The sequence below is a fragment of the Daphnia magna genome, linkage group LG10, assembly GCF_020631705.1.
Source record: "Daphnia magna isolate NIES linkage group LG10, ASM2063170v1.1, whole genome shotgun sequence".
NCBI classification, from domain to species: Eukaryota; Metazoa; Arthropoda; class Branchiopoda; order Diplostraca; family Daphniidae; genus Daphnia; species Daphnia magna.
Window position 1 is genome coordinate 2,248,605 of NC_059191.1, and position 21,391 is coordinate 2,269,995.

The 21,391-nt window shown below is 39.7% G+C and overlaps 2 protein-coding genes across 4 annotated transcripts; both read left to right on the forward strand.

Annotated features, from left to right (window-relative positions):
• The first annotated feature begins 291 nt into the window (after positions 1-291).
• On the forward strand, positions 292-11,697 carry LOC116932717 (RYamide receptor). 3 transcript variants are annotated; one of them, XR_006651614.1, is made up of 7 exons: positions 292-2,121; positions 4,295-4,603; positions 6,299-6,367; positions 6,443-6,580; positions 7,330-7,336; positions 8,610-11,053; positions 11,530-11,697. XR_006651614.1 is itself a non-coding variant. In XM_045179423.1 (6 exons), the coding sequence occupies exons 1-6, from the start codon at positions 1,537-1,539 to the stop codon at positions 9,368-9,370; spliced, it is 1,869 nt and encodes a 622-aa protein (XP_045035358.1). In that variant the 5' UTR covers positions 292-1,536; the 3' UTR covers positions 9,371-11,697. The 3 variants fall into 3 exon arrangements, 2 of the variants coding, with proteins under 2 accessions (XP_045035358.1, XP_032796444.2); XM_045179423.1 differs by having other exon boundaries at positions 8,610-11,697; XM_032940553.2 differs by lacking the exon at positions 7,330-7,336 and having other exon boundaries at positions 8,610-11,697.
• Positions 11,585-20,612, forward strand: LOC116932716 (heparan-alpha-glucosaminide N-acetyltransferase). Its single transcript, XM_032940551.2, has 10 exons — positions 11,585-12,007; positions 13,665-13,795; positions 14,051-14,184; positions 14,494-14,713; positions 15,698-15,805; positions 15,925-16,195; positions 16,284-16,581; positions 19,902-20,088; positions 20,180-20,292; positions 20,397-20,612. The coding sequence occupies exons 1-10, from the start codon at positions 11,861-11,863 to the stop codon at positions 20,576-20,578; spliced, it is 1,791 nt and encodes a 596-aa protein (XP_032796442.1). The 5' UTR covers positions 11,585-11,860; the 3' UTR covers positions 20,579-20,612.
• Positions 20,613-21,391: the final 779 nt, after the last annotated feature.

Consider the following 21,391-nt stretch of genomic DNA (forward strand, 5'->3'; position numbering starts at 1 on the left):
GTCCGCTATATACGCTTAAACACAATTTCACATAGTCATCGACCCTTCGACAGGCACTTCCCACAAAGATGTGGGAGCTGAATAACAGATTATCTAAGCTGAGGACGTGCTGGGCATACACTTTTTCAACGTTCGACGTCCCGAGTGGGCAAGCGAAGGGTTGCGCCAGGAGAATGGAGGGGGGTTAAAGGAGGATCCAGCTTCCTACATATATCCTATATACTACGATTCAAATCCAGAAGGAGCAAAAACCACCACTACCTTCCCGTGCGGCTTTAGTCGTTGCCTCCACTCACGTCAGCTCACACGGCTCCGATGCGGATGGCAATTCTTTATAGTTCTTTCTCCGCTTCTTCGTTAAGATAGATATTATTATTATTTTGTGTGTGTGTGTGTGTTTGCGTGTTTGTGGTGAGGGAGCAAATAATAAAATCTGGGCTTAATAATACCAAATTAAATGCTTAATAAAGACTCGAGTTCGTTACGAATGACTTGTTCTCTCCTTCTATTGGCTCGTTCGTAGTGCCGCGTGATATACGGACGGTCCGACAGTTAATCCGCTTTTTTTTCCTTTTTTTTTTCTGTGCGTTCTATATCTTTCGGCTTTTTCATCCTTTATCAGAGATTAACGCTGGAAAGAAAGAACAAAATAAGTCATCGCAAGGGAGAGCTGGGATTTGTGATTGAGAAACAAATAATTCAAATGAATTTCCCCTCTCTGTGCGCTAAACTGGTTTCACATAAAAGACAACATCCGTATGTGAGATTCGATTTCAACCAATCGTCACAAACTGTTGCAAAAATCATTTGACTGGTGCGGGAATTCCATCAGGGCTTGTATTTTATTCAAATTGCATTGAAAACTCACGAATCTCTCACGAATTTACAGCCACAAACACGAAAAAAAAATAAAAGGAAAGAAGAAAATGTTCGGTACCCCAAAACGCCCAGCTTTCTTATCGAGATCTGCGATCAAAGTTCAATTTGGAGAAGAAAAAGAACGTCGTTTCCATTTCGACGAGATAAGTGGCTGGATTGGAAGACGGAGCAACGAGACCGAGCTGAAGGGACTAACGTCTTGACTGGGCCTTCTTCGTTTTGCTTTAATTCAAATCGCTTCCCAACACACACACACACACACAATCGCTTGTATTTTGATTTAGATTTATTGTTTTACCTGATGTGGATGCGGTGCACGCTTACGATTTTCTTCTTGCCTCTTTGCCCGCCCCATTGTCTTGGTCAATCGCCAGTCCTAGTGCGTCGGCGTCGGTTCATCTGCGAAAGGGCTGCGCCTTTCCAAAGTTCAAGTCCCGTCCGTTTGAAGATCCTCTGGCGACATTAAAGCTGCTGATATTTTCTCAAGAGCATCATCTCTCTCTCTCTCTCTCTTTTTCTTTTCTTTCTCTCCTATTCCCTGGGCACACACGGACAGCTCATTTGGCTAGAATTTGCATGTGGGCGGGACTGTGCGGAAAGGCATTCGCACAAGAGCCGAAATCGTGAGAAGTTACTGTTGATCTCGAGCTGGCCGACATGGCCGAATTAACAGGCGATCAAAGTGTTGCGATCGGAAGCGACAACGGGACGGATTTCCCCTCGGATTGGATGACGAACAACGGGACGTTTCAGCACAATATTAGTTTCGCGCCGTCGAACCACACTGATTGGATATACGCCATCGGTGACAACAGATCGTGGCTGTGCCCCGTGTGGAACGAGACCGATGGCGGAGTGGGCAATTCCTTCACTCCGTCGGCCTTTTTTCAGGTCATCATTTACAGCCTTTACGGCGTCGTTTTCGTGCTGGCCCTGGTCGGCAACATGGTCGTGTGCGCCGTCGTTTTCACCAGCATCCGAAAGTGGACGGTGACGAATTTCTTTATCGTCAACATGGCGGCCGGCGATATTTTAATGGCATTTTTCTGCATACCGTTCACGTTCGTGCCGACATTTGTGCTCCTTTACTGGCCGTTCGGAGCGGCCATGTGTCGATTAGTAAGCTTTTCGCAAGCCGTTTCCGTCTTTGTTTCAGCCTACACGATGGTGGCCATCAGCAGCGACCGGTACCTGGCCATCGTCTACCCGCTGCGGCCACGCATGACACGTAAACAGGCCAAGGTAACCAAACACACGAGATCAAATGCTCCAAAAATTCCATCGTTGTCTGTTTCCACTTCATGTTGGCATGTAAGCCATTTTTTATTTTTATTTTTTTTTCAATCCTGAACAGAGATGGGAAAGGAAAAAAAAAGGAGGGCAGTCCATAATATTTGTGTTATACAAACAAACGGCAGCCATCGTTACACTTATATTTACAGACATCGGTATCTCGCACAAGCGAGTCGCATGTAAATGGCTCAATGCCACGTTGATTATCTTTCGTCTGATCGTCAACAGATATATTACAACATCCGCGTCGTTTAACACGCGATTCACATCGCAACTGTGGAATTTCACTCCCGATACGGGGGGAAGGGGGGCAAAATCAACAATAAAAAAGATGATGATGAAACTATGGAGTAATAGGGTCCAGGAAAATGGGGAAGGAGGGGGGAACGAAAAGATTCAAACGGTGAATATAGGCGTTTCATGTTCTTATTATTGAAATACGATTTTCACGTCATCTCATTTGCCGTCCAATTACCTAAAAAATTGCGCGACAGACTCACGCGAAAGTCTCCGCTTTTTGTCCGTGTTTCCATCACGTGTCATCTAATCATCAGATAGACATTAAAAGCTGCGAAAGAAACGAGAGCGAGGTATACATCCATCGTATGTACATCTAAAAAAAAAGAAATGCGACTCAATTTCTTGATTTCCATTATCGATTGGCGCTTGCGCTGGCGCAAAAATCCGTAATAGGCCTGTACGATATACAAAATGTCATGTTTTCCTTTGCGAATTATGGCCGATTGGCATTTTTGCAATCGATCAAAGCTATTTCAATCGAGATTTTGTTACTAATCTTTCCAGCGAGACGAACGAAAAAGAAAAACCAACGTTGGCTTTCCAATGTGTACGATGGAAAGTCTGATATCATGTCTGTGTACACGTTAAACTTGTGAATTGAATTTACACGCTGTACAGTTTATCACGTCCATCCCATTATTAATGCGGCCGAGCTTTTGCATTCGCCCTTTTGTATCTAGGTGCCATTGGAAGCTTGTTATCATCTGGGGCTTACAATGGCCCTCCCTTCGTCGTCAAGATTATGTAACTAGATCCAGCGCAACAATAAGGCATTGAAAACGAGCTTGCTCACTAGCCTCCCTCATGCTCTTACACGCTCTGATAATAAGTCACGCTTATAATCATTGCAATTTGCGCTGGCTCCTCTGTCTCCCTCCACATTAGCGCTTCTTTATATTCCCGATTTGACAAAGCTGGTACACGCGAACGTTGGTTGAGCTCCCTGGAAATATCCGGCTTGGTAATGGAACGCAACAACATATGCTGCAACGTATCGACGGAAGGGTTACGACGCTATAGTGTCCTATTACGCGAATCGATCACAATAATATATTTCGATCCGCATTTCCAGATTTATCTGCCGATGCTAAAGGCGTTTTGAATTGTATTTTAAAAAAAGAAAAAGAAAAATGGTGGAGGGCAATAAGGAAAAGGAATGTTCGGAAAAGGGAGCGTTATAAATAGAAAAAGCTATATCGGAATGGTGGTTATAAAAATAAAATCAAAAAATTGACGTGTGTATATTCTTTAGGCTATACCACAAACGCTAGTTGCGTGGGTAGCAAAAACGAAGACCCCGCGCTGCTTTTTCCGCGTGTCTGGAAACGAGCAAATAACTTTTGTCTGACACAGGAAAGCTTATTATGAAACACTGTCTGACTGTAAATACGGCGTTCGTTGAATGAAAAAAGAAAAAAAAATGCTGTAAATATTTTAACTATCGAGCGAACACCGTTCTGCCAAGTGATGACAAGGAGAACAGCGTCAGTCCATTCTTTCGTTCGATCTGTTTCTCTTTATTTCCTCTTTTATTTCAAAATGTCGCTGCCATCAACAGTCAACCGTCCCTGTCGTAGTGACTTCTTTTTGAGTATACCATCGCCTTTCGCTCCGTTTGCCGTCGATATTTATCCTTGTGCGCCAAAGAACAGTATATAGGTCTATGCTATGCATATATAAAAGAGTTCAAAAGAAGACGACGAACCGTTGATGTTTATACTTGTTGACACTGTTCCTTTCTTTGAACTCATTCCCGATTGATGGTTTACATAAAATCGATTTTTTTTGTTGTTGTTGTTGTTGTTTGCTTTCTTTAAAATAGTGGATCATTGCCGCTGTTTGGTTGGCGGCTGTATCAACCGCTCTGCCGATGTTGATTACATCGAAACTGGTCGTGCCAGAGGACAGCATGTGGCACCAATGCGCCGATCGCTACATCTGCACGGAGGTGTGGGCTGACCAGATGCAGAAGACTCAGTACACGGCCGTTCTTTTGCTGCTGCAATACTGCTTCCCTTTGGCAGTGCTCGTCTTCACCTACGGAAGGATCGGGCTCGAAATTTGGGGTAAAAAAACTCCCGGAGAAGCGCACCAACATCGTGACCTGCGATTAGCCCGCTCCAAGCGCAAGGTACCGTATCATTTGTCCAAATCCTCTTTATTGTCTTCTGCTCGACAGACGGAAAGCAGATATATAGTACAGTTCGCTGTTTAAATCACCTAATAATGCATTGTTCATTTCCGTACCGTCTCACCCGTTCCGTCTCATCCGTTCCGCCCCTTTCCTCTCTTAATTCACAGTTCTCTTCGCGTCCTTTGAAACTTTAATCACAAAAGTCCCAATGTATAGCACATTCAATTATTAAAACTCTTGATAAAAAACAAAACAAAACCAAATCTTCATAGCGTAGTCTACAGTAGCCTTTTTTAGAGTACAGCATGCAATCAAACTTCGTAGAAATGAACTGCGATTTTTGGCGGAAATGCGCGTTTACGTATATACAGATACCGCACGTCGCGTTTATATCCTTTGGCCCAATATCAGCGGGTGAGATTTCAAGAAAGGCGAGGGAGCGAGCATAAAGCAACACCTACACCCACCCACGTATACTGAAGTATATACATCAGACACGTATATAGCCATCCAAACACAGAAGTGCACGTATATATACTGCTGTATACACATACGCACAACGCGGGCCAAAAAGGCTTCCGGATCAACAACGGCATTATTATATACAAGCACGGAGAGCGCGAGCCGAGTAAAAAAGCCAATGTTTGTTTGTTCATCGGACTGGCCGATAGACTTTGCGCGGTTGCTGCATCGGAGGAACGCGCAGTGTTATATAGACTTGAAAGGTCATGTTCGAACGTCAGATGTTTGCTACTGCCTACTGTACACGCGGCTGTATGATAAATATGTGATGCGCATTCTATAACTGGCAATAACGAATAGAAAAAAAACAGCCGAGTCGTTAATTTTGTCTTTTTCGTACAAGTTCATCATTTATGAGGCGAAGATACGGTGCTAAAGACAATTATCGCAAGTTTAAGGGCTACGCGAATGAAGTTGCCTGTTGGGGGCGTAACGAGGGGTTACCGTTGCATCGAATGTATATAGAAAAGCGTCGCCAATCAGCAGCTGAAGACGCTAATTGGTTTCCCGTTCTAAATAATAATACGAGTTATGCCAGTCATGTCAGATTTTTCTGTTTCTAATGGACTTATACTCTTTACCTTTTTTTTTACTTGTATTTAAGTAGGCAGAGGAGGAGCGCGTTTTCTCTTTCCATCCTGTTAGGCTACTATCGAATGAGCTTAACTCTTATTGTTCCCTAGTTTATTTGATAAAGCGATCGAAAAAGAGGCTTGCCAAAAAGGAGACAGTAATATCGCTAATAGGACAGCGAGTGAGCGACATCCTTTCTTGCCTATATCATCTCATATATATGCGAGATGACGTACTATATATGGAAACGAGACATCAAAAGAAGCTAAACAACGCGACGACAAAATATAAAACATCTCCTACCGATCGATATCTATAATAATAATAATAAAGAATATGGGTGCCATTTTGTTCTCTCTAAAGTTTTCCGATATCTATAAATGCACCTATTGATCGCGTATCGAATCGCTGAAATCAATCACAATTATCAACAATTTACGACATGACATTGGCCTAAATCTATATAAGACGATAAAGCACCGGATCACGTATAAAATGCAATTCGACAATATGTCACTCTCCCTTTCGTGAAATTTGTATTTAGTTTAAACCGGTTTTAACCTGATCCTTTTGTTTCCTCCTTTTTTCGTATATTAGATGATCAAAATGATGATCATCGTCGTTTTCTTCTTCGCCTTTTGCTGGCTTCCCTTCAATCTGCTGCAGGTACGTGTCTGAGCCATGACAAAATATCGGCCATATCTTTTCAATTCGTTTCTTGACATATCGATACATATAAAGGTGATCGGAGAGCATTACCAGGAAATCTGGAGCTGGACGAAAATCAACTACGTCGTTTTCGCGTGCCATTGGCTAGCCATGTCTCATTCGGCCTACAATCCTATTATCTACTGCTGTTTCAACTCAAAGTTCAGACAGGTAGGACACATGTTTCACCTTGCCACACCTATAAATGGCCCCCCTTCTCCACCACTCTCTCTGCGATATAGAGATCCGCTCGCAATAACAGTAATCTATATATAGTCGATATATACTGTATTGGTTGCTATATCTTTCCTCATTTTTTTGTTTTGTTCGATATAAGCTTAAATAGAAAAGTTGTGTCACGGAATGAAAGGGGATTGATATTTGTGGTACAAGATCTTAAAAAAAAATATTATTATTATTATTTTTTTTTAATAAGAAAAATAATTCGGATCGTGCTGAGAGGCCTGTTTTTATAATGTGAATGTCGCTATATGCATTCTGTTGCACCCTTTCTAGTTAAATACATATGCGAAAGCTGGCCACATGAAAGACGGCTATAAATATCTTGTTGATGCAGAAATGTGTAGGTTGCCAAGTTACTGATCCTCACAGATGTACGTACACTCTGCTCCCCCCTTTCACTGTTTGATTTTCACTTTTCGTTTATCTTTTGTTTCGTGTTTTTTTTATTTTATTTTTATTTTTTTTGCCTCCTTCTATCTCGTTGTGTTGTTCAATGTTCAGTCACTAGTCCGCGCAGCATTACGCGTTTCTAATATGATAAGTAAGAAAGAAAAAAATTATCACCAAAATAATTTGAAACGAAATATTAAAAAAAGGCCTTGTGCCTCTATCTGTCTCTCTCTCTCTCTCTCTCTCTCGCTCTCTCATAAATGTCCCTCTCTCTCGATTGACGAAAGACGAAAGGTAAGCCATCAACAGTCATCTCATAGCGTTCATTTTTTTTTGTTTTTGTTTGTTATATAATTACTGGTTAATACCCGCTTAAACTGGCTGCTGGGCAACGACTTATATCAGAGAAACGTCATCATGCCCCCCCCCCTATCCTTGTGTACGTTAGCTTGCCTGGATTTTTTTCTTGTGCGGTTTAATTTTCTCATTTTATTTTTATCAATTTTTTTCATTTGTATTGGCACAGTATGCTAATTACTGTACACGCCCAGTTACGGTGGCAATTAACCCAATGAAAACAATTGACAAATGTTAATTTAAAAAAAATTGAAAAAATCAGCACGCTAAACTTCTTTATAACGAATTGAATCTATTTACGTTATTTTATTTTTTTATTTTTTAAAAGTGGTAATGAATATCTTTTGTGCATAATTTTGTTTTCTAAACCTGGAATAATAAAACCAAAGGTAAACAAAATAAAGAAACGATAGTTTCCAACCGCATGAGCTGCACGGTTATAGACTGACTGGCTTGTTCTTTTTAACGACGTTTCAACAACGATTAACATTCGTTATGAAAACAGTGAATTTCAAACGAATACGAAAAACTTCAATCAAAACCATTTCAAATCATTCATTTCTTTTTATTTGCCCAAATAAATTTGTCAATATGCCATGGAAACTATAAAAAGCCGAAAACTCGGCCTCGGCCCCACCCATTTCGCCGTTGTTTTGTACAATTCACGCTGGGGTTTGAAGCTGGCGATTGTTGACCATTTTCACACCTTTCGATGTCGCTAACATATAATGCCACAATCCCAAACATAAAACACCCTTTTCGCATTGCCTCTATGTAATACCCGTCTCCCAAAACCAGTGTCAATCTGTGTGGATTGATTATCTTTCTGTTTGCTTGTCCAGTGAGCATATCGACTGTGTTCTCAGTTGTTCTACATTATTAAAGAGGTTCGATTTAAAACAAAAAAACTAAAAACTAAAAAAACTAAACAATTTTGGGCGTAAAGATCGAGATTTTTACGCCCAATTTTCTTTTCACCAATAAAGTATTCAGAAAGCCAAACGTAATAGTCTAATATTCCACTGAACCAGTCTGACGGTTTACATTGCCGATCAAATCAATCAAATAACACGCAAACAAAGGAAAATCGAACTGCCTTTATTACACATCTGTTTTTGTGTTCACCTAAAAAAAAAAAAAAATGGATTTAAATGAATCAAGTCTCGATTGCTAATCATTGATTGCTTCCTTTCTGGATCCTGTATATTAGGGTTTCCAAGTATTGGGCGTGCGCTGTGGCTGTCTGAAGGAGAACGCGGAGTGGCTGAACGCGGGCGATTGCGACTGTGGTGCTCACAGCGGCACGCAAGGGAGCGCCCATGGCGATCACGGTTGCGCCCCGCTGCAACGGGTCAACACTTACACGACTTGCGCTGGCGGCAGCAATTTAGGTCAGCACAGCAAGAACCCGTCGTGCCGGGTCCTGCTACCCACCAGCCACAACAACCAACACGGAGCCAACATTCACTTTACGGGCCAGTTGGGTGCGCACAACCACCACCACCATCACCAAACCAGCTGCAAATCCAGCTGCTCGGTCCGTTCCCAGCACCAAGCGGAAGCCGGCGGCCAGCAGCCACGCGCAAGGTGTTGCTCCTCGTACAGCAACAGTGCGAACATGCAACGCCGCTTCTCGCCGTCGTCATCGGCGGCCGTTTGCGGCGCCAGCGTCAATTACAGCCGATCCGCTTCTCGTGCGCCCAAGTTTGTTTTCCGCACCAACTTCCCAACTCAATCGTCGTGCCATCAACAGCAGCGGCTGCTCTCTGGTGCTGGGGCTGGTTCGCCCACGAGCATAACCATCCCGTCCGGCGTCAACACCACGGCCGAATCGCACATTTGAAAGTGAGCGCGCAAGGCCACAATAACGGCCATCTGGTGCGACGGAAATTCCTGATCAACAATAGCCGGCAAAAGGATAAGAACAAAAGAGATCTGTCGTGCGAGTCGCCTCCTCCTTCGAGGCTCTAACACACTATATAGGCCCACATCCGTCTTTCTTTGATCGTCTTTTATTTGTTAAGTTTTGTTGACGTCTTCTGTTTTCTATATTGATTTTTAACTCATCAAAAAGGAGGATTGCAAACGGCTGCCTGTGGCTGTTGACTTGTTCGTATCCTGGTTTAGCATTTTCCTTTTAATTACGTACTTGACATCAGTGAAAACGTAATGCGAAAACTGGTTCAATCGATTAGCCAAGACGTTGATAATTTCATGCCTGTTCCGCTCTTTAAATTTCACGTTAAAGGGTTGGAAAGACAGTCCGCGTGGATCTAACTCTAGTAGGGCGGCCATTTATTATTATTTGAATACAAACGGGGAAGCTTATGAAAATGAGTAAATGTCGTGATACGTTTTGAATCCGTTTCATTTCAATCGTGTATCTAAATGTGAACTGATTCAATTTTGACGCTAAACTGAATCGTTCTATCTGGAAAGATTGTCTACTGTAGCTACAACACGAATCACGTTTGCGTCACGTCTGTCATGCTCTCTTATACTCCGCACGTATATTATTGTTGTTATGTCTGTACAGTGACGTCACATTGATTGAGTCTGCGTACAAGCCAATTTCGAAGAATCAAACATTATTACGGTTTCGAAACACAGCGGCAGAATATGGCCTTGTGGGTTCCAAACGACAACTATATGTATATAGAAGAAAGAGAGAGTTTTGGGTTTCCCCTTGACCTGATTTGATGACTTTATATCTGGACGACACATCGTCTTAATTCTATAATGTGCTACGTTTATGTTGTTTTTTTGTTTTCGCGATTCCATGTTGTTGTTTTGATGGACGGTTTGACCGCAAAATCGAAAAGAGAGAGTCAATCTAATGCGCATTAAAAGCGTAATGCCCTTCACCTTCTTTCCTTCTTCCCTTAATTTGTTTTTTCTTGTTCGCGTTTCTAAATAGAAATTGACCGATATTAAAGCAAAAACGGCCTGATTAGATAACAAGTTAATCTCTCAGCGCGTGTCTGTTGTATATCTCGACTCGCAGTCCGGTACGCGCTCACGTTGACCTTTACGTTGTTTCTTTTCGATGTTTCATCACCTGCCTACGTGTTGAAACGTTGACATTCGACCAATTTGTGTTCTAATTCTTATTTACTAAACGGACATTTTCGACAACAAATTGCTTACGGAATTCGATTAGCATCGATCAATCCCAATTTTAAAAAAATAATAAATAAAAAATAAGTCAATAAAACTGAAGCCAGCGGATTTCAATTTTAACAAAAGCACAAAACGTGCTCCTCTTGATTGCTATATCTTAACACACGTTTCACGCCCGAAAACCAAAATACACAAAAACCAATTGCCCAATTTTATACATTTCGTCAGGTAAAAAGTCCGCACGAGTGAGTTGACAAATGTCTATATTTTTCTCTGCCGAAATTCCTTGATTAGTACTCAATGTCACTATACCCGTTCTCGATTGCTCCCCCACCAGCGCATATGTATACCCCAGCACGCCCCTCTTCTCTGAGCTAATATACACGTTTTCCATGCTACCACTTTAATCCCGTGTAACCGTATATAGCCGTGCGATAAAGCATCTGTTTTCTTGTGCGCGTTGTTGGTGTGCGTGCGGGACTTGTACCGTCAAAGTCAACACTTTTATTTGTACCTGCCGTTGTATGAAACAAGGTATATACGTAACATACAAAATATTGTCAAACAATTACGTTTATTTTATTTTACTTTATTTTATTTTTTGTATTTTATTGTGAGCAGCAGTTTTTGATTACTAGAGAAGATTAGCCTAAACTATAAAAAGCTTTGAAAAAAATGGACAGCTCCAGTGTTTGGAGTGTACGTATAACAGATAACCAAATGAATTCTGGCATTTGACTCAGTCGTTTTAGATTTGAAAAAAACAAAACAAGTGGGATTGAGGCTAATGTTCTTATAACTTATTCCTTTGGTCCATTTTTGTTCCCATTTTATACGACGATATACAATAGGAATTATACTACCAAAATGGAGATGCAAGTTCTAGTTTTTCGCTTTCACATTATCTCGCACTAAGAGTCGAGCATTCGTCGTCAGATTTTGTTCCACTCTCACTTTTTTTTTCTTCTCTCTCTCTCTTCTTCTATGTATATACGTTCTCTCATTTTAAGGTGTCGCGTAAAGTCAATGCCGGTGTGTTTATTACTCGATCGACATCGGCCAGAAGGAGACGCCTTTGCACTTTGGCGTGAAACTCTGTTCGTAAATCCCGCACAAAAGTGATAAAGAAAAAAAACAAAAAACAAACAATAAACGACACAGACCCACTCAAAAAAAAAGAGAACAGAAAAGTTCAGTAAGTTTATGCATTGTGACTGGTGTTGTGATTCGTCGGTTGTTCATGTTTGAAAAAAGCTCCCGCGAAAAACAATTTGCTGCCGTTTCTGCCGATCGAAACTTTTGCGCACGTGCACCGAAGCAACTTTGCCAAATAACGGAGCAATGCCGAAATTATTTGAAGACCCTGGTGTCGACGAGTTCCGCGGATTGGACATGCGAAATTTGAGTATCGACGAAGCCTGGATGGTTGTGACGTCACAGTTAGCCAGCCCGTCTTGGCTCTACGTCCTTTCCGATGACTGCGATCAAGTGAGTGAAATCTGGAATTCATTTACTTTTGTAGGATATGCTCGTTAATGAAAAGATTTATACATTTGGTGGCTCACATCACTGCGCAAACGAGAAGAAAACATGATCCCTTTTTGCTTGTGTGTACCCTGTCGCAGTCTACAAATATAGACGTAGAGATAAAAGCAAACTGTCGTTTCATCCCGATGAGTCGGTAATGACGCAAGACGTGTGCGATATAGGCTACCAAAGAGTTTATGTTTAAAAGGGAATGGTAAAAGTGTGTAATAGTATATGAGGTGGTAGGTAAATAGAAAATGCAGAGTAGACCTATATCATCGGATATCAATACCATCAGGAAATATTGCGTCATTTGAAATCCTTTCTGTTTGCTAAACTCTCTGTTTTTTTTTTTTTCCTACCTATTACTCAAGAAGATATACTAGTCCTATAGGCTCACAGTATAATTTTTTTTTGGGGGGGATTTAAATGATTTAAAACTTTATGTAAGAGCATTTAACTAAACAAACTCCCGGCCCGAATTTTGGTGAGCTTCCCCCGCAGTTTCCCTCATTGTTCGATAAGAACATCATTAAATTTTATTGGCACGTTGTACATGTTGAGGCATAAAAACAAGTACTTGACAACTGCCTGTTCTCCTCAAGTTGTGTTGCATCTTTTTTTTACATTTTATCTTGGGGATTTACTCTCCCCGTGCCGCAGTGTTTTCTCCATGTCGTCTTATCACTCATCCCAAATTTCGCAATTGTTTGTTCCCCACTTTTCTGCCTTATTTTTCACCAAAAGAAAAACAACAAAGCCTTGACTTACTGTAGTTTCAAAGTCCTGGTTGTTACAGCATTATACCCACGTCCTGCTATGATGTTGCTATTTGCACAGCGGCAGAAGGAATTTACATAATCTCGTTGCACTAAAAAAAAAAATGCAAACACACACCATTGCACGTGAAAGTCAAGTATAAGAAACACAACCACATTAGTATATATTTACATATATACATAGCAACGTCGTAATGGGATAAGGAAAAAAAAATTATAACGTGGTAACATATAAAGTATATATCTCTTTAAAACGATATATATGAGCAAAGAATTTGGTTGTATATAATACCGTTATTGAATTGAGAAAAAAAAAGTTTGAAAATGCATCCGGCGTCCTCGGTGCTGTTTAGACGGATATTGTATGTAGTCTATCCACTGTGTGCAATATGATTTTTTTTTTTTTTTACTACATGCGATGGGAGATGAAGCATTGAACGTCTGTGACCGAGTTTCTACTGAATATCAGTCAGCCAATATTTCTTTTTTTGTTCTTTTTTTTTCGTGTTTTACATTGTCTATATTTATTTTTAATATATACAATTTTCAAAGTGAAAAAAAAAATGGAATGCGTACGTGTCCGCCTCGGCTCTCCATCTGGCAAAGTAAAGTTCTATATAGTCTATACAGAAAAAGAGCAATCATATGCAAATTGAAGTCAATAAATCTTGCCTTCAAAACACGATCATTATTATGTGTATACTTAATATACTATATAAAATGAAATTTCATTTCCCTTCGCGCAATGTCTATGTAGCTACACACTACATCATCATCGTATTCAATTCTTGCACGAATAAAGGCAATTGACTTAATTTCGTTTAAACTGATTGTCACAGTGCGCTTTCAAGTTGCTGGCCGGCATCGGTGCGGAAACCAATAACAGTCTTGAAATGAGCACCAAGCACGGATGGACGTTGCGCTTCAGAAGCGATAACGATTCAACCCACGTCCCGCGGTCCACAGAAAGGTATAATATAACAGTCCCAGTTTGTGAATATTTTAAAGTCTTCTATATAGTCTACCATGGATTTGCAGTAGCCTTTATAATTTAGTTCTAAGGGCATGTGTCAGTAAAGGACTGATCTGATTTATATACCTAAGTATATACTATACACTCCCTACTAAAACCGTAATGCCGGTCACAAGCTAAACAGTTAATGAACACGTGTATCCGAAACGGAAGTGATACATCCCTTTTTTGTGTGTGTGTGTGCGTTTCTAGCAACAATACCCTGTGCCAACTACACGTTACAATGGGAGAATTCGGAGTGTACGATGTGCAGGTCAACCCGTTGGATGGCGATCGTGCCAACTGCAGTTTCTCGACGGCCAAAGAACCTGTTAACATTTATGCTCGTAAGTCTCCATAGAGTTTACTTCCTGGACAGAATGTCCCCAATGCTCTTGTACGTTATGTCGTTTTCCTGGGATATGCAGTAGGCTAGTTGGTCGACGAAATTGAAAATAGATGACAAAAGTATCTTTGCAGTGAATGCACGGGCCGGAGCAAAATAAAGAAAAATTATGTACTGCAAAGCCCCAATTGTTCACAGAAAGATGTGCTGCATTGTCTGATGAGCATCATTTACTGAATATAAACTATACAAATGTCATATTGCATAGATCTCTCTTATCGTTTTGGGTCTTTTGTTATTCCTTTCATAGCTCTATTGGCCTGCTTTCTATTCTACGTTGTGCTGGCCCTCTTATGGATCGGCCTGAAAAAAGCTTTTCGAAACGGCTATCTCGATGGATGTCTCTACGCTCTCAAACTGAAAAAGAAGCGAAATGTGAACGCTGATGAGTCGGTCACGTGCAAACAAACCGAAGATGACAAGACGACGAAAAAGAGCTCCCGACTGAAATCGCTAGACACATTTCGTGGGTGAGTTGCGAAGCTTTAATAACCTCGTTTCGATTGCATATTAAATCGCACCCGCATTCGCTTGACAAATATTGTGCGCTATAGTGTTTAAAGAAAATGAAGTGGGCGCCTCCGATAGGAACAAGATCCAATCCTCCAGTTATATTGCCACCTGAATACGCAAATGTGATGTGATTGCAACAAAGGAATATTCAATCATCCGTACATTCGATTTCCACCGTTCCGGTGTGTGTGTGTTTTTTTTTTTGTTTTTTTTATACGTATATCATGCCAGATATAAAATGAGATGTGCACATATGGATCTACACCATATCGATTTCAACAACTAAGACTCTTACCTAACCCCAGCTCAATTTATAGTTCTGGTGAGCGCCGGGGTATGAACGCAGTTGCCTTGACGTGACTGTCTAGACTGTCTGGAGTTCAAAAAAAAAGGCCTTCCACATTGGAGGATGGTTGGGCTAAGCCAACACAGAGTATATACTAAGCCTTAAAACTTATGCGACAATGTAGTACAATACCAAAGAGAGACTCGAATTGCACCGAGCGGATAAGCGAATTGCACCGAGCGGTAGTACAATACCAAAGAGAGACTCAAATTGCACCGATCGATTGCAAATGTATATAGGAAATGCTAACTCGTAGATAATGTTAAGTAAATTGGCACTCCGTTTCCTTCATTTTCTAAATTATAAGGAATATAAATTTATCTGGTTTGTATATACCGCGATCCTTTTGGGATAGAAGGAAGAACAAGTAGAAAAGCCCAGCTATTCACAGGCGGATATAAAATAAATCAAACGATGAAATGTTGGGGGGAATAAAAGTCTTTGGACGAATATTTGTAATGAAACGTTATTGAAAAATTGTCCATTAAAATGTCAATATACTATAAATCTATAATAGCCTTCATCTATATCTATTATCTATTTAACAACCCTCATTTCATATCGAAATTTCCTTTGACTATTTCGCACAATGTAGAATCAGCATTGTGATCATGATATTCGTCAACGACGGTGCCGGCCAGTATTTCTTCTTCGAACACGCAACATGGAATGGGCTCCAAGTGGCCGATCTCGTCTTCCCTTGGTATGCCACCTATTTCTTTTTTCTTTTTTTTCTTAGATATTTCATTTCATTTGATCGTTTCCGTTATATAGTTAATGGATGACCACATTGTTCCGAAAATTGATGCTCTTTCTTCACAGGTTTATGTGGATCATGGGTGTCTGCATGCCGATCTCGCTGAGATCCTCGCTACGTCGCAAAGAAACCAAACTGACCATCTTTTCCGGCATCTTACGTCGTTCGTGTCTGCTCTTCCTTCTCGGCCTCGTCAACAACTCGCTCGGCGGAAATATCCAACTAAGCCAGTTGAGAATTCCGGGCGTACTCCAGCGCTTCGCCATCACTTACTTAGTTGTTGGCATGGCCGGTCTTTTATTCACACCCGCCGATCTCTCGGCTCCTCATCAATCAGTAAATAAATTCAACTGTGATTTTCTAGACATTAGCCGACGTTAATTAGAATTGAGAATCTTGATTAATTATATACCCACATTCTCAGAGTAAAACCCGGAAAATGTTGCAAGACATCATCGTCCTGTGGCCGCAATGGGTTTTCTTTTTGCTGCTGGTTGCCGGCCATTGTTTCATCACATTTTTCCTGCCCATCGAAGAGGAATGCCCTGTCGGTTACCTGGGTCCCGCCGGACTGCATTTAGATAACAAATATCCAGGCCAGTGCATCGGAGGGGCGGCAGGCTACATCGATCGATTGATCCTTACAGTTCAACACATCTACAACTGGCCTACAACCAGGCAGGTCTACGAATCCGGTCCTTACGATCCAGAGGGAATTCTAGGTAAGAACATTTGTGCCGCACCCTTTCAGAAGCAAAAGTCAATAACTATCTTATTGTCAATGCTATAACGAAACAATTTTGGATCGTGAATTAGCAGTTCACGGAAAAAAAGAATATTGAAGTCATGGTTTGTGCGGGTAGTCTCTGGTTTAACATATAAGGAATTTAAACAAATAGAAATCGATTCCTTAAAATATGGAATTTATAGTCTAGTGGAGAGAGTGGCGCTTATGTGCTGCCATGCAAGTATATTGAATATCAATCTATTAACATCCACTGTAATGAATCCTGTGATCAATTTACAGACTTTATCGACGATAGCATGATTGCACAATCTTTCATGCTATACTCTGTCTTACATATATATAGAACAGCCCTATAAATGTGGAACGAACCGTTACATTCAAGAGCTATAAAGCATATGCCGTGTCATCGACTGTATCGTTTGAAAAAAAAATCAGTCGCATTCAAATGTACTATAAAACATGTCGGTGCTTTTTATTCATCTGAAGAGGCAATGAAAAAAAAAAAAAAAAAAATTATAAACATGCCACATGCATATCGGCTATATCTTGGAAGGGCTGATCAATTCAACTACCTAGAAAATTCAGTCGACCGTGATTTCCTGTTAACAGGGCAAACCCAGCAACCAGCAGTGTACGAAAAGCTCCTCGCGGTGCATCAGTTAAAGCCAAACGGAAAATAAAACTGAGATTTCCATTAAACATATAACTATCCCGGAAGTACACAAGCATTTATTTAAACCTTCTTTTTTTTTAAAGATTTGGGTTGGAGGTTGGAGATTCCCTAGTTCTTTCACAGCAGCGACTGAATACTTAATTAAGGGTCTTTCAGTAGGAAAAAGCTACTGAAAAAATTAAGTATCCTTAAAAGATACCTGATTTTGAAAAAAGATACTTAAAATTTCAATTCCCCTACTGAAACCCAATTTCATACCTATCCTATCGATTTTAAGCATTGAAAAATTTTTTTAAGTATGACAAAATGCTTTTTAAGTATTTAAAATATTAAAGTATCCTGCGTAGCATACTGAATTACTGATGTATATATGCTTATTAGGATTAACTAACAATCTTTAAATTAGGATTAATTAATATTTTAAAATGATATTATACAATAATATTAGGACTTTGGCTATTAATACGTATTATTACAATAATTTGGCAAACTGATGTCACCTTGGTTTAACAACTGGCAAATCTTTGAAAGTGCCCAATCGGTCAGGTTTTGATTTCAAGTCAACATATACAATCTGTCATTTTAATCATATGAAATGCATTGACTGCACTGTTAAATAATGGCCTCTATTGTTAGGTAGACTAGGTCTAATATGCAATGACAATTTTACAAAAACCCTAAATTTGGTTACATCACCTTTTCACAAGTATCGGTGACTAAAACTTCTTCGTTCTCAAAACCATGTGTTAATCTTAAGGAACCAAACTTAAATTTAGCAATAAGGCTAACTATTTTTTTTGAAAAAAAAGCCCATCTCATGACAGGTTGCCTACTAGTTATAACTACAAATCAGTTATTTAATCTAAGGGATTTCCTGGTTTTTGAACCACGCTTTAAAATTTTTTATGTTAATTTTCTTTATTTTCTGAAATATATGCCACTTAAATTTTATGAAATACATTTTGTACGATCATTACTTTTCAATGTATTAAAAACTTTAGCTGGTTAGCTGCAAAATCACATGTTTGTAAATGTATCAAAAAAATTTCCGAAAATTTTCAATCACTTTTTCTATCTTATGACCATTTTTAGCTAAATTAGTTAGATAATTAATAACTGATGTGGCGCAGCGGTAGAGTATAAGACAGCGAATCTAAAGGTCCATGGTTCAAATCCTAGCACGGCCAACTCTTTTTTCCAAAAATTAACCTCAAGTTACTGAATTTTTCAGTAGTCTTAAAGAATTAAGTATCTTATAGAAATTAAGTACGAAAAAAAAATCTAGTAGGCTGGCCTTTTTTAAGTATCAAAAATTAAGTATTTTGTCGCTGCTGTGTTGTTTTTCAATTCGAATTTTTGTATCGAAAAGCAGATTATAATTTTTATAGTAGATATTGATTTCATAGTTCCGAAGAGCACAGTTTCATTGATTTATTTTCTATTTCCATCGTAGAGAATGTTAAATGTGTTTCAAATGACGATGACTTGCGTTTCGAACTAGATTTCAACCGGCACATTTTATTGCTCCGGCAAGTCATTTCCTCAATGTTCATCTTCAACAAAAATTCTAATTTCCCCTATTCAAAGAATTCCAAGCATTTAGACCTATGACAATATCAGTTTCACGCCTCCAATTGCAGCGAAAAAATCTGCGGGCATTTAGACATCATCGTACCGGAAGTGGATAAAAAAAAACTAATTTTATTTTGTTCTGTTTTGTGAATGAAGAAGCCCACGCAAAGCGCAGCGTGATTACATCCATTGAGAAGGCGGTTTTCAGCGCTAAACGATATAGTCTATATGTATTTAAAAAAAATTGTAATAATAATTCGTTTCAGAGCTTTATGTATAACAAAGGATCAAAAAAAAAAAAATGAATCGTTAAATGCAATCACGAAAGGCCGATTCTATTAGTTGGTTTCACATGCATCTATTCATCTCGGAATAGTTCGTCAATTTGATACTGCCCCCTCCCCGACTGTTGCTGCAACTTCTTTCATCTTCAGCGTGGCTTATTCTTGACTTCTTGATCATTGTGTCTGACTGTAAGCCCGTGGAAGTGTGATGGAGGGATCCCCCCCTACCTCCCCCAAAGAAAAACTTAAGAAAAGACCCGATGTGCATTGTGACCGACGTTACGGTTACTGCAACATGTCACTCGTGCCAGCCACCTGTCGTGTAGGCTATTTTAGTTTCGAATGGGAGACTTCTTTGATCGCCTTAGCGACGTCGGCGACCAATGTGCACACTGCGATTTGATTCGATTATCAATCAGGTCTTTATAGTATGAACCCTGCGTGAACCTATACCCGCTTTTATCTCCCCGCCGATTATTACTTCGATTTCTTTGCCACATTTTCCACGCAGTTGATGGTTTCTGCCTCCCCATTTGTACTATGTATACGACGATTGATCTCGCAGACGGAAGTACTTCTCCCGTTCAAAAGAAAAATCTGTTGTATAGGAAATGATTCTTATGTAACGTGAAACAGCAGGGGCTTTACCAGCATTTCCATATCATAGACATTTTTTTAAAAAAGAACCTTTTTATAGTCGTCTTTATTCATTTGGTTTCGAATGGAGACGAGTAATTTGTTATCCTATACTTGGTATATATACAGGATCGATGCTGTGTACGTTCCAGGTGTTTTTGGGTGCACAAGCCGGCGTGACTCTCTTGGTGTTTAGCGATTGGAAATCAAGAATCATCCGTTGGCTGTCTTGGTCCGTTTTGACCGGCGCTATCGGCACCGTCCTCTGTTTGGCATCTCAGAATGACGGCTGGATCCCCGTCAACAAAAATCTGTGGTACGTGTATAGCTACTATATAATTGATGATTCGCCATCTTTAACGAATATTCATTTGATTTCGTTATTCTTTGGCGAACAAAATAAAAAGGTCATTGTCGTACGTCATGGTGACGACTTGCTTCGCTTTCTTCCTCTTGACCATTTGTTATTACCTCATCGACATCCGAAAATGGTGGACTGGATCTCCTTTCTTTTATCCCGGTATTATTCATAATCGTTTTCATTCAGTTTGCATATGGTTCATTTTAATTGATTGGAATTGTTTCCGGCTGATTAAAAAAAAAAAAAACGCACAAAAAAACTAGGAATGAACGGGATTCTGATGTACTTGGGTCATCAAGTAACCTACAACCTTTTCCCATGGCACTGGCAAACCGGACTGATGAACACGCACTTTGAACGATTGGTAGAAACCCTTTGGGGAGTTTCTCTTTGGGTTGCCATCGCCACGTGGCTGTATCACAAAAAAGTCTTTCTAGCTCTTTAAAAAATGAATATCGGAAATATATTATATAAACTTATTTATTTACAACGCTCGCATTGCTTTGCTATACCCTCTGATATTGCTTCTTGGCAAGTCCCTATATATATATACTGACAGAGACCGTGTTGCTTAAAAAACTGATTTATATTGATTCATCTTTTAAAGGATAAAAATAAGAGTGGGTTCTACTTCACTTGGCTTAAAAGGCAGGTCAAAAAAGAAATAGGCACTGGGAAGGATTTAAATTTGGAATTGGCGTATATAATAGATGGGTCTAGTTTCTGTTCAAACCGGAGCCATGAGAGCCGATCGCTTCCAGGAAAAATGTCCTACATTCAAAGTCTGCTTTTGATGTGTTTATCGTGGAAGAGGTATAGTTAAAAGATACATAGAAGCCGATTCGGGTTTTGCTGAAAGTATAGTTTGCTATGAAGAACAAAACAAACAACATAAACAAAATCGCATAAAAGGTGAAAACAAGAAATGCCATAGACTCGAGTAGCCTACATCTAATGGTGAAGAAGAAATTAACGCAATTGATTTTATTTTAGATGCATAGAAGCTAAAAGTTTATTGTTTACAGTCAGATTTTATATAGCTTTGCTTCTCTATTCTAGAGGATGAAATTTGCATAAACGGAGTCTCTTTTTTTCCATTCAATTTGTACAGTTATTAAAAGAAAAACAAAAATCAAATTAAGTAGTATAGTCATTCTAGCCACTAGAAATACGCCGTACATAACACCCTTATAAATTTTATAGTAATGAGTCTAGATAGTTTATTTTGTATTAATTATATCTTAGGAATATAATAAAA